Here is a 12,993-nt window from a genome sequence, read left to right on the forward strand (position 1 = left end):
AACATTTAAAATCATAGCCATGGATTAAAAAAAAAAACAATATCACTGTTGAGAGAAGTATTTTGGAAGCAAAGATAGCAATTTAACCCAAACTTACCAATGCAATGATATTTATCACAATATAAAACTACATTCTGACATTCGTCATTATTGTTTTGTATTCCAGACCCGTTAGAAAAGAAACACCTGAATTCAGCGTGTCCCAATACTTTTGTCCATATAGTGTACGAATTGGGCAACAGGCAATTATGTTATGAGGCTAATGAAATGAAGAATTTTAAGGAAGTGCCAGACTGTTTTATTTTTCATCTTGGGTTTGAAAATGTTGTAACTGGGTCAGGAATTAAAAAAAAAAAAAAAAGATTTTGTCGTAGTATATGTACCGTTCTATGGCAGCAGCAGTATACAGTATGTGGGGGAAGCAGAGGGACTTGTGAAGTGCATTGGCCCACCAACAAACATCTCTTTGACAGAGGAGTCAAAAGCATAGCAGCAATTTAATGTGTCCTGATTTTTGGAATTTTGCCCTTTTTTTTTTTTCTTTTTTGCATCCATACATGCACATGAATCGCGGCGCCCATGCCTGCCCACTCTCAGTTTGCATTATTCAACCATTGGCCGAGAACCATTACCTGAAAAGCAGCAGCAACAGCAGCATTTTTGGCTCATGACTCAGTTTCTGTCTGTGCTGCTTTTGTACAAATGGCATATGAATGCTTTTCAGGCACCAGGAAATGTGGCAGTGGTGATATGATACCTATGGATGAGCTGGGTCCAGGTAAGAGCCAGACTGCATGGTCGTCGTTAGCCAAAGAAGATCTAGCTCTCCTATAATCTCCCTCCAGTGTCCAATAGTGTCTTCTTTTATTCAACATTTCTAAGTTATTTAACAGATGCCAAGATGTTTTGAGGTTTTTTTTTTTTTTCTGAAAAATCAAACCACCAACACTCTTATCTCGGTGCAATGGCTTGGACCAAGCTTCAGTCACGCCGCTCTTTGATGCTGTATGCAAGACCCCTCTCTTGATAAGATGTTTGTTCGTTAAGCGGGGCCTTCATTAAAGGCTCAGCGCCAAATGATGTGGGTGGTTCTCCACTTATAAAAGTACATCCTTAATATATCATACAACAGATTTCCTCTGTAGTGTGTCTTCCCAGTAAATATCCCTGATCTTTCAAATAAATATTTGCTCTTTTGACTGGTTTCATTATCAACTGTTTGTGAAATAAAATTGTTGGGGTTACAGAAAGTGACATTATTTTTGTCCTTAGGAAGTTTTTAAAGGTACCTCATACCCAAGAAATTGTGCCAAAAATGAAAACAGGACACAAAATAACCTCAGACTAGGACTTCATAGTTATTTATGAAGCTTTCTTCAATGACTTTCAGCAAGGAGAAGGATTGCAACACTGCTCTTTTTTATTATTATTACAACATTCAGTGCTTTAAATGCTAAATAGATACAATATACAAAATTACAGCTTGATCTAGTCACATTATTTTATACCTAATTGTGTTGCTTCGACTAATGATGCATCTAATAAATGTGCAAGAGTTAATTTTGGTGTATTACCAGAGAAATGATTACTGCATCCCACAAAAAGACAAGTGCTTTAATAAAGTGCTGTAATTAGTCTCAGATACAAATGGAATTAATGAAAACAGGCTTCGAACTGCTACTTCCAAAACTAGGACCAACACTTGTCAGACAGTTAGGAATGATTTCTTCATCTGAAACTTTGGGCTGACAAAGGACTTGAAATATTTGAGTGCATTTCCAAGATGTGTAATGAGAACAGGGTCAAATAGTTAGTTTAGTTTAGACCTACTTTGTTCTTTGTAATGTAGATATCAGAAATGAGCACACTCCAAAACTCCAGATTCTAAGTAGTTTAGTCTACTTTCCTGTGACCCCGACAAGTTCTGTGTTGCTTTCCTCCATCCTTTGACCCGGGTTGAAACAACACCATGAAAACAAGGACAAAGGAGGATTATCTGACCTTTGTTCTCTGGCTTCATTAGATGGTTACTCCACCATTGACCAGAGGGACAAAGACTGCAAATACAAGACAGGCGACGGATCAGTGGACCTGACAGAACGGGAGCCATTAAAGGTACAGACAGGCCTCTTCTGATCTCGGGGTACAGAGGACGAAATAATGATGTCTCTTTCAAATATTAGCACATGTCCTCTCCTTCAGTAACTTCCTCTCTCTCTCTCCGTCCTCATGTTTTCTATGGTGGTCCTCATTAGAGGCTCTTAATCCTATCGACTCTTTAAAGAGGCTGGAAGTTGTCATTCTCTGTTAATGTTTTCCCGCTGCAGCTCAACACTTTGGACAGCCTCAGATCTGGGAGCCACCAGTTAATTGAGTGTATGCTTTTGGCGTCTGTAAAGTAATTAATCTGAGGCTGATTAAAAGAACCGCCAACAAGCGCTCCTCGTGGAGACGACCCTTGCCTTGGCAATGAACAGACTAGTGCATTATCAAGTGGTCGTCTGCTGATTATGCAGCCGTTTCACACTGCGCCCACAGTTTTGTTTTGTTGCTGAGCTGATGGGTAATCCAGCCTCAAAGAGGAGTCACAGGATAACAGCCTCAGGGGGATGTCTGAGATGAAGCAGATGATTCTGAAGTACATTTCACTTTTTAGTCAGGTTGTTATTGTAACAGTGTGTTATTGTAAAACTAAAGCTGAGACAGTTGAACGAAACAGAAGTGTGTGGTCATATGTTTACCTTATGTTTACTTCTCCCTTCAGGTTAAAGGCAAGAAAAAAATACAAAAATAACATTTCTGTTTGGGTTTAAGTTTAGGGCTGTGTTGAAATAAAAGGTCCACCTGATTTCCTCTAGTAGAAAACATACATTTGCCAGTAGAATAGTCACAACTTTTATTAAAATATTGATATAGTTATATGTATATAGTATGATTGATTAGAACTCAAAATTTAGGTGAAACGAAAAAATGTTGATTTATGTTTATAAGGTAAAAACATAACGTGCCCGCAGTGGAAAACCCTCAGCCTTCAGTCCACACCAAATTTTTTGCACACATGGACAAACAGACAGACGACAAACTGATAATAATGCCATGCGGTGAGGGCCGAGGGTAAAAAGTGAGCCAAAATCAGGGGGAAGATGTCAGAATTTTTAAAAACACACCTTCCTTCTGTAGCTTTTACACTCGGTCTTCGCCGCAGGGTATTATCATCAGTTCGTCGTCCGTCTGTCTGTCCGTATGTGCAAAAACTTTGGTGTGGAATGAAGGCAGAGGGTTTTGAAGTGCAGGCATGTTATGTTCTCATCTTGATCCAAATCAAAAGACTAAACAGAAATAAAGATGGCCCAATGTTTTTTTCACATTGTTCTGGAAGAAGCATCACATTCAGGTCATATCTGACAGAATCTGATCAGTGATTGGTTGTTACACCTGTCAATCACATATTTAACCCCCCCCCCCCCCAAAGAGTAGACTTTCTTTAGCCTGAAAACACAGGCAAAATTATAAGTCTAACAATAAATAGTAAAAAGTAAAGTCGTATTAGTAGAATTAAAAGAAGACTCATGTTGACTGATTGAGTTGATTTGACCCATTTATTAAATCAAAATTAGCCACCATAAGCTTCAGGGAGGTTTTCTGAAATAGAGCAAGGCTGTGTTTAAATATGATAAAGCCTTTTCATTTCATTTTCTGTCTGGGAACATCTGAGAGAGGGAACTAAGGCTGTGTTCAGACAGCAGGTCTTAATACACAATTAGGATTTTTTGGTGAAATACAATTTTTTGTGTCTGCTCATTCATATTATACATTAAATCTGACTTCTATCAGTTTTGAGTATGAACTGAATATGACCTTTTAGTGATCTGCAATACACAAAAGAGATCCTGATGTAATACGTGACCACACAGGCATGCACTGTGTTTACATAAGTAAATATATTTTTCCTGCCACTCCTCCAGCTGGGACACAGAATTATGATGTTTGTTGCATTTCAATGATGTAAAGGTCGGATAAATGCGACCTGCCCATTCAGACTTAAATCGCTTAGCAAAATATCAGATACGGATATCGGATTTAGGACCACATATGATCAGATTTGTGCTGTTCAAACTGTCTTTAACAGATCAGATACAGGTCACATTTGGACAAAAAAAAAAAGGATTCGGGCCACTTTTGCCTGCAGTCTGAATGTTAAAACATCTCGCTTGCTTTCCTTATCCTTCTCTAAAGTTAGCATTTTTGCTTTCAATGAAAACTGGAACTCCTGCTTCGATTACAGTAATAGTCTAATGTATGAGCAGTGTTTGTCTTTTTTTATCTTGTAACATTCACACAAGTGAAAGAAAGCAAAATAAGCACAAAATAAGTCTTAAAAATCACAGTTTTGCAGTTGCATCTCACAATTTCTTCTTTACTGAACTGTTTAAATCTCTCTGTTCAGCTGCATCTATAACCAAGCCCAGCACAATATCCTGACCCCATACCTTACATCACTGTAGGACACATTTTTTACAATGTTTTGTTATCAGCCACCCTTGGATGACCTATTATCACATTGTACCTGGTAATTGTAATAGGCTCTGACACCCCCCGCAACACTACTGGTGCAGAAAACGAATGAATGAATAGCATCGACCAGTCAGGGAAGTCGTTGCTCTGTCCAGTAAAACGTGTTGCTCCTACTGTTGATCATATTTAAAGTGTAACCACAAACCACCTGGAGCAGAAACTGTAACATCTTGAAGGTTCATAAGCCCCTGCGAGGAATAATCACCGCAAACAGACGCTTTTGTCTTCAGTGTACAGGCCTGCTAGCATTACTCCAAAGCTGTCCTCTAAGTCTGCCATCTGTACTTCCCAGAGGTGTTTCGCCTGCTTTGAATGCAACTTGGCTGTTAAAACGGCTCTCTCCCTCTTTCATTTGCATGTTCCAGTATGCTGTTTTGTAATCACTATGGCTTCTTTCCAAGCTTCCTTAAGGCAGGGAACTAACACTGGCTTCTCTGATCCTAGGTGCATGTGAGTGTGTATGAGAGAGTGAGAGTATGTATTTGTGAAATGTATTGACCTCTTTTTGTTTTGCTGTTTTTTTTTCTGTTAACCCCTCCTCCTGTGGCCACAGAATGACACAAATAGGAAACACTATATCAGGAGTAACAGGCCTGCGGTCAGTCTGGTGGACGCTTGTGATGTTAAGCCCCAGCCTGTTGACTCCTGGGTCTAAATGCATGCATGGTAGGTCTGAAAATTAAAAGCACAACCAGAACCAATAACCTTCACCTCAGGGTTGGGTTGTAGCATCCCTTCATCCCCTCTTTGATCATCCTTTCTGCTTGTTTTCCTTTCACCTTTTCCACTGTATCACGTAGACCCGCTGTCGGTCACCCTACGGCTGCAGTTTCACCTCGTTTCATCCACTTAAATTCACACTTTATTTATGATTCGGTTGATATATTTTAGACCCAGGCCTCCTCTATTTAGGACCTTCAACACTGTAGAAACCAGCCTGAATTTTTTTTTACATTTTCTAAAGAAGCTGTGGTCTGTGTTTACAATTCCGCACCACCTGTGTGATTGAAATGTACGCCCAGATTCACTCACTGCTTCCCCTGACAGCCTCTGCCGAAAATTGGTGGCAAATGATGAAGGAGAATCATTCTTCTGCACTTCAGATGGATCTTCCCGGGACTCAGTTATCCCTTAATGAAAAGCAGTAGGGAGAAAAATATATGCACACATACACCTACAGAGTCTTTGCTGCCTCTTTGTTAGTCGCACACACATCGTTTCTCAGGTCAATGCAAGATGACTTTTGATAAATAATTCATGTTGGCTGATAAGATGACAATGGAAATCAAGGAAATGATGGGAATGTGTACTCGCACAAATTCACACATTAGACGCTCACATAAAACATGTGCGAGGCAAGAATGTAAGACAGAATGACATTACCGCTACGTCAGTTCAGTGTACATGTATTTTAAGCGGCTGTAGAATAAGTTTATCATGTTAATGATCCTCAGCTGGAAAGAAACAACAACAACAATTTGTAGAGTAGAAAAAAATCAGTTTCCTTTCAGCATATGCTTATTTTATTAATACTGTGAGGGGATGGCATATTTACTAAATACCTCAGCTGACCTTCTACCTTACAGGTGCCAAACATACAGCCCGCGGGCCCAAACCGGCCCACCAAAGGGTCTAATCCAACCCTTGGGATGAATTTGTGAAGTGCGAAAATTTCACTTAAGATATTAAAAATCATTGTAGCTCAAGAGCCAAATTCAGCCCAATTCAAATTCTCTAATGGGTCAGACCAGTAAAATACTATCATAATGACCTATAAATAATGACAACTCCCAATTTTACCCCGCCTCTCAAAGTTGAGGCAAGGAGTATGGTTTTTGGTTGGGTTTGTTTGTTTGTTAACACTCTAGCAGTAAAACTATTGGTTGAATTCATACCAAATTGGGTTATAGATTGCCAGTGACCCAGAATAGATCTGATTACATTTTGGGAACAGTAGGTCAAAGTTCACATTTTTTATGAATGTCTTAAATTTTTTTTTCTCCCATTTACTTATAATGGGTGAAATTTCACATGTCTGTAGCAGCAAAATTATTGGTTGAGTTCACACCAAATTGGGTTTATATATTGCCAGCTAATGGGTGAAATTTCAAATGTCTATAAAAACCTTAATTTTGTTTCAATTTACTTCAAACTTGGCACTTATATAGAGGCAATTGATATGCTGACATCAGCACACACATAGACATGATGACATCAGCTGGATCGATGCCAAAATAAGATACAATACGTGCAAGGGGCGGGGTTTGTTGTGCCTGGCACCACTTGTTCTCTTTGTTTTACTGTTAAAAAAAAAATAAAAAATTACATGAAACTGTTTACATTTACAAACTATCCTTTCACAAAAAATATGAATAATCTGAACAAATCTGAACAGCATAAAAAGTCTTAAGAGAAGTAAGAGGAATTTTTATAATATTATGTCTATTACTAAATGTTTTGAGCCTTTGTAGATCCACTGTGATCTTTAAGTTGTAATGAACATGTGCAAATGAGAAGGTGAGGCATAATATTGTTAAAATTGCACTTATTTTTCTTTATACATTTTAGTTTGTACTTGGTTGTTCATGTTATTGACATTTTTTTAAAAGATCATTTGTAGATGTAAATATTTTCTTGATGTAATTTAACTTTTTTCACTCCGAAACAAAAGTTTGGAGTTGACATTTTTTATATATTATTACATTATAATCTCACTGGTCCTGCCCACTTGAGATCATATTGTGCTGAATGCAGCCCCTTGAACTGAAAGGAGTTTGACACCCCTGCTCTACCTCATGTCCCACTGTGTGACTGTTGCAGACTCTGGGTGAGCTTCAGCAGCATTCGTAACTCTGTTATCTTCCTCCTCCTCCTCCTCTGTCGTCCTCACCTCTGCCTGTTGGCAGTCCTTTCTGGCTTCCTCACACATTCTCATCCTCTTATCTTAGTCGTCTTTGTCTGTTAGCATCAGTAAAACCCTTCAACTTCATTCATTACATCATCACAGAAAACACACCATGGGGGGGTCTTTTTGGAGATACACAGTGGTATAGCTTCTGGTCCCTACTGTAACTTTTAGCTACAGGTAATGGCATGAATGAAGCATCAGGTAAGTATCTATCACTTTAATTAGAACATCCAGGATTTCATCTAGAACATCAACATCTGTTTCGTTGTCTCTTGCCTCCATTTGCCATCTGAAGCATTTGTTTATGGAAATTGTCAAGCAACTTGATTATGCTTAGTAATTGTGCTGCGGTCTGACAGCTCAAAACCATCACAGTCCAAATCACCATTTAGTGATGGCAGAATGTTTGTATTTTATAATCATATTTAAACGCTGGTGATATTGTTGATATATTTTTGTTATTGGTCAAGGAAACAATCTCAAAAAACCAAACCCATCATGTCTGAACTCCTCTTTACTTGAATGCTGCACTACTTCATGCTCCTGTTTAAGAAACTTGCAAGTTCTTATCACAGACGTCACCCATTGGTCTCTGAATTGCTGGTTTGAAGCCAATAGTTTGCAATTTGGTTGTTGCCATGTTGGCTTTTTGGTGCCAAAAACAACAATATTTGAACACAAAAGGGAAAGGGAACTACAAGAGGCTGAGGGGTCAGAAATGAGCTTATTGACCCATTAAAACAATAAATTTCATCTGTCACTGAGTAACAATGTCATTTAATGGTCTATTATCACAACTTCAGTCAAGCTGTTTTATTAATTAAATCTAAACCCCAAAACACAGAAAAAACACAGAACCTTTCATGTCTCCTGAGATCTTAGTAAAGGGTGGAAAATTTAAAGATGGGACCAACAGATCACTTATTGCAAATAAAATGAATGAGACCAGAATTGACTTTATTTTTTATAGAGAAGTCCAATAGAAGTCTATGGAGCCACCTCAGTGCCTGTCAGTGTTATTACAGCTTTAAGATACTTCTACATTGGCTTTGTTAAAGAGTGGAGGTCCTTTTGCTTTGGTTGTTACCCTGCCAAATATTATTATCCAATCAAGTTGGTCAGACTTCTCAAGAAGCTGAATGATAACTCATATGGGATGTTAAAAAGTTTCCGTGAGTGCTCGAAAACACTCAGCAGATGTAGATTAACATTAGACATCATTGGATAGAATCGTTTTTGTTTTTGATAGACCCTTATGACCAATATGTGGTTCTTTTGGTTATTCAGTAGTGCTTTAAAGGGGTCATATTTTGCTAAACCCACTTTTATTAGTCTTTGGTTCATTTATTTGTGTATTTGAACCCTAATAGTTCAAAAAGTTTAAATTTGAACCCGCCAGGTGTTGCAAAGCTATCTTTATATTCATTTTGACAAATGTCGAGTGGATTTCTACAACCCGTTTTAATTCCTTCATCTATAACTAGTTACTCCACAACATTTGCACATATAAGGTCAAGACTTTTGACAAACATTTCTCCAAGTACGACATAACTGTTTATCAGCAGCAGTGGTTGTAGTCCATACTGAAAATATGTCCAAACTTCGAGCGGATTACCTATAATGTTCAGTTGTTGGTTGAACGGGACAGAGCAGCACAGTCAACAACCTGGAGGGGGTGGGGCATGAAGTGGCTATTTTGCATTTAAAGGGCCAGCGCTCAAAACAACCTCTCTGGTGTCATTACTCAGAAATAGGGTTGAAGATGGACCTGTGGAGTTGAATTAATGAAGAATTCAGACCCAAGCATAGCATTTAGAGTTTATGTAGACCACAGGGAAATGTTTTAAATGCATAATTCCATTTTTTAAAAAAGCAAAATATCACTCCTTTTAAGTCATAGCCATAAAACCAAAACAACAGACTGAAAGGTACTAAAATACTCCAAACAACTGCGGAGTCTAGACTAAAAATGCATATTTGCTTTGGGTAAGAGCCACAGTAAATGTACATTCTGGTTTTGGTTTTTGGAGTTACTGACAATAACAAAAATATAGATAATGCTTCACTTCAACAAATATGCAGCTTTAACAACATGATGACATGTAGCAGTTCAGACTGAAAGCGTTGTTCATGTAAATAGATTTTTTTCTCTGATATTTTGTCTCTTGTCGATCTGCTCCAGGCTTAATGTAAAACTACACCCAGCTAGAGGAGGATCTCTCATATCACCACTGCCATTTCACATGAAGCTCATCTTTGGAGTTTGGACTTTGTACAGAAAAGAGGTTTTAAAAAAAAAACAAAAAACATCACAACAGCGACTACCCAGCAGCAGCCAGCATTCTCTTCATGCTTTTCAAGAAAAATTTATGGAAAAAAAAGAATAAAAAGAGACTACTCCTACTACTTTCTCATACTGTATCGACATTCCCACTGGACATCATGTGAATTTTACAGTGTTGACTCTTGTTGAGCTCTGCCGACTGAAGAAACGGACAGAGGCCGGTGCTGGTGGAGGGATGGACGCGTGAAGCGAGGAGGAGGAAGAGGATGGAAACGGAATGTGTGTTGGAAGGAAACCCGAGAGAGAAGAGATGGATGGTTCTTTCATTTTCAGTTTTCACATCTGGAAAGTGTTCACGCCTCAAATGTTGTGGGGCTGTTTTATTTTGTTATTTTTTTTATTTTTTTGAGAATTTTACTTTCAGTTTCTTTTCAGGATGGGTTTTTTGTGTGTTTTATTGATGTGAAGAAGTTTGGAATGGTGTGTTTGAAAGTCACTGAATGTTTGTTTTAGGTTTGGTGGGACGGACATGAGAAAAGAACAAGAAAGAAGTTGGAGAAACCGAGCCTGAGAAGAGCTGTAGCTATGGTGGATATGTTTGCATTTCCAGCAGCCTGCTCTCATTACCTTACACTCCATTTGGTTCACTGTGTTTAAATAAAACATGCGCTAAGCTGCTTTAATATCAAAAGGTTAACAGGTGATTGATGTCCTTTCCATAAAAGCAAGGATTTTGCGGGTTGTGGTCTGGAGAAAGGAGGCGACACATCCACTAGAGTAACTGATTCTGGTCCACACTGCATCGCAAAAGTAATTGAACACAGGAGAGAACAGTTGAACTGCTTCGTCATGGTCAACATGCTGCTGTATGAGCCAAGCGGCGTGTTAATCTCCATTCACAGAACTGTCAGATTGTGTAGCGACGCGGTTCCTTCGAGTCTCCTGGCTGTTTGCTCTTTGTCAAAGAATTGTATTAAAGAGGATATAAGGCATTTTGTTTATAAATGATTTGTGTTTTCGAGAAGAGAGGCAGAGCATTGCACTCTCGTTGAAAGGATAGATCTAAAAAAAAAAAAAAGCATTTTTTATTTTTGTTGGGTTTTATACAAATGTATATTAGGGTCAAAAGGAAAACAAGGAAAAATGAAGGAAAAAAAAAAAAAAAACTGCAGACTTCTTAGTTGTATATTAATATCATGTTGTTTGGAAAGCACATCTCATTTGATAAAGGCTCACCATGTTTGTAAGCAAAGAAATAACCACGTAACTTAAATGTGTGTCAGATATTGTCGAGTCACACCGACGATCACCTATTTATATTTTGTATTGTCAAAAAAAAAAAAAAAAACGTTACAAAAGAGTTTATCTGCAGTGTTCTTTCTAAAGGCTACGTTGACGTCCTCTGCATCTTCAGAAAACAACAGTCCGGAGGGTCCAGGGGTCAGAGGTCAGAGGTCAGAACAGGACAAGAGATGGCAGTGTTGTTAAAAAAAAAAGTCCTTTCAATTTTCCGCTGCATTTAAGCCCTCCTTCACCAGTGCATCTTAAAGAGAAATATTTCGTTGTGAGCATGAAGAAAAACTGTACAGATGTTTATATTCTATTCTTTCCAAGTGCCAGTTTTTTGTGGTGTCATTTGGATATTAACTAATTCTTTCATGTGCTAGAAGAGAGTGCAGTTGGACGAGTGGATGTGGTTTAAGGCAAAATTATAGAGTTGCATCACACTGTACAAAGCAAAACATCACGTTTGGTCATATAGTATATATTTTTACAAAGTTTAAGGGAGGGTAATTGAGATCTTGAAGTGTGGAAAGGTGCAGATGCCATTTTTTTTTTCTCTTTTTTGTGAGACTGCACTGAGTTCATAAGTGATGTGTCTCCTTTCCAGCCTCAGTCTGTGCCCTGATTCACTGTAGACCGGAAAAAGGAGTCCAGTCCAAGTTGATATCACTCATGCGTCATTTAGGCGAACGGCATGTGCCTGCATTGAAGTCTGATTTTTTCTTCGTGACGTGACTTTATAAAGCTTGCATATTTTACACAGTGTTTACAAAGATGTACGTTGTGGTAAAAATCAATAAACTACAAAAAAAACTCAATGTATACAATTTTAATTTCAGAGGTTAAAAAGAAGTTCTAATAATCCCAGCATCCCTTTCGTGTGTCCTCAGAAGTGTGTGTGCCGTCACTGGACGATATTAAACCCTCACACCAGAGAACCATATGACTGTCTGTTCCTAACTGCGCTCTGCAGTAACACAACCAAAGGATCTGGAGTTGTATTTACACCAGGTTTTTGGTTTTGTACATGTACAGCACATCATTGTACATTTACAAACCCCAGAGCCAACTGTGCTGTAGAATATACAAAGGACACAGACATGCATCGAATCAAAACAAAACCTACCTGTGTAGATATTTCTGATTCAAGACCGTCAAAATAAAGTAACTGTACTACTCAGTAGCAGATGTGTTTGTACCTATCATGTGCCTTAACCTTTTCCATGGTAGATAAAAATAAATGTGTTTTATATAACTTTATTCCCCCCTTCAACTGTCATCTCTCCATCCCGTCTGTTAATCTCTTCCCCTTCTCCTCCTGTGTCAGCCCTGCTCCCTTTTTCCTCCACTCAACTCACCCATTCAGCCCCCCCTCCCCATACACACCCTCCCCTCACTCCAAGTAGTTTAGACTGTTGGTGGGTTTCTGCCTTGTATTACATTGTATTATAAACTTTTAAAAAGATAGAGTCATTCAAAAATGATTTTGATTTCCTAGAGGAGTAAAGTTGTTAATGCTTTGGTAGCGAGCAGAAGCGATCCACAGTGACAGAATGTATTATGTTAATTTTACTAATACCCAGAGGCAAATATTACGCTTGTTAAACATAATGGAAAAATACTGGTTTGTAGAGTATAAATTTGGTGTGTTTTCAATAAATCATGCCTGGAAAGAAGGTGTTGATTGCCTGTGTGTTTCATTTCATGTCAAACTTCATTAAGGAACGTTACGCTATAGTTTAACTACAAAATTGAAGGTGTGAAGAAATCATTGCAGTCCTGTAAGGCTGCAATATCCATAACCGATAATTCTTTTAAAATTGCGTATTGCATTTCCATTCAATTTGCAAAACAGTTATTTCTGATACTGATGTTGATTCATTTTAATTTAGAAAGTTCAATAACATGAGAAAGAATATTCAATTTCTTGTTTTGGAGCAGA

The 12,993-nt window shown here is 38.2% G+C and overlaps 1 protein-coding gene across 1 annotated transcript in view; it reads left to right on the forward strand.

Moving 5' to 3' along the window:
- Nucleotides 1–12,727, forward strand: part of arvcfb (ARVCF delta catenin family member b) — a 278,368-nt gene extending 265,641 nt beyond the window's left edge. Inside the window, 4 exon segments of the mRNA XM_030142598.1 lie at nt 725–778; nt 2,024–2,115; nt 5,129–5,241; nt 9,666–12,727. Coding sequence (XP_029998458.1) covers nt 725–778; nt 2,024–2,115; nt 5,129–5,230 — 248 coding nt within the window. The 3' untranslated portion in view covers nt 5,231–5,241; nt 9,666–12,727.
- The last annotated feature ends 266 nt before the right edge of the window (nt 12,728–12,993 follow it).

The sequence above is a fragment of the Sphaeramia orbicularis genome, chromosome 9, assembly GCF_902148855.1.
Source record: "Sphaeramia orbicularis chromosome 9, fSphaOr1.1, whole genome shotgun sequence".
Classification (NCBI taxonomy): domain Eukaryota; kingdom Metazoa; phylum Chordata; class Actinopteri; order Kurtiformes; family Apogonidae; genus Sphaeramia; species Sphaeramia orbicularis.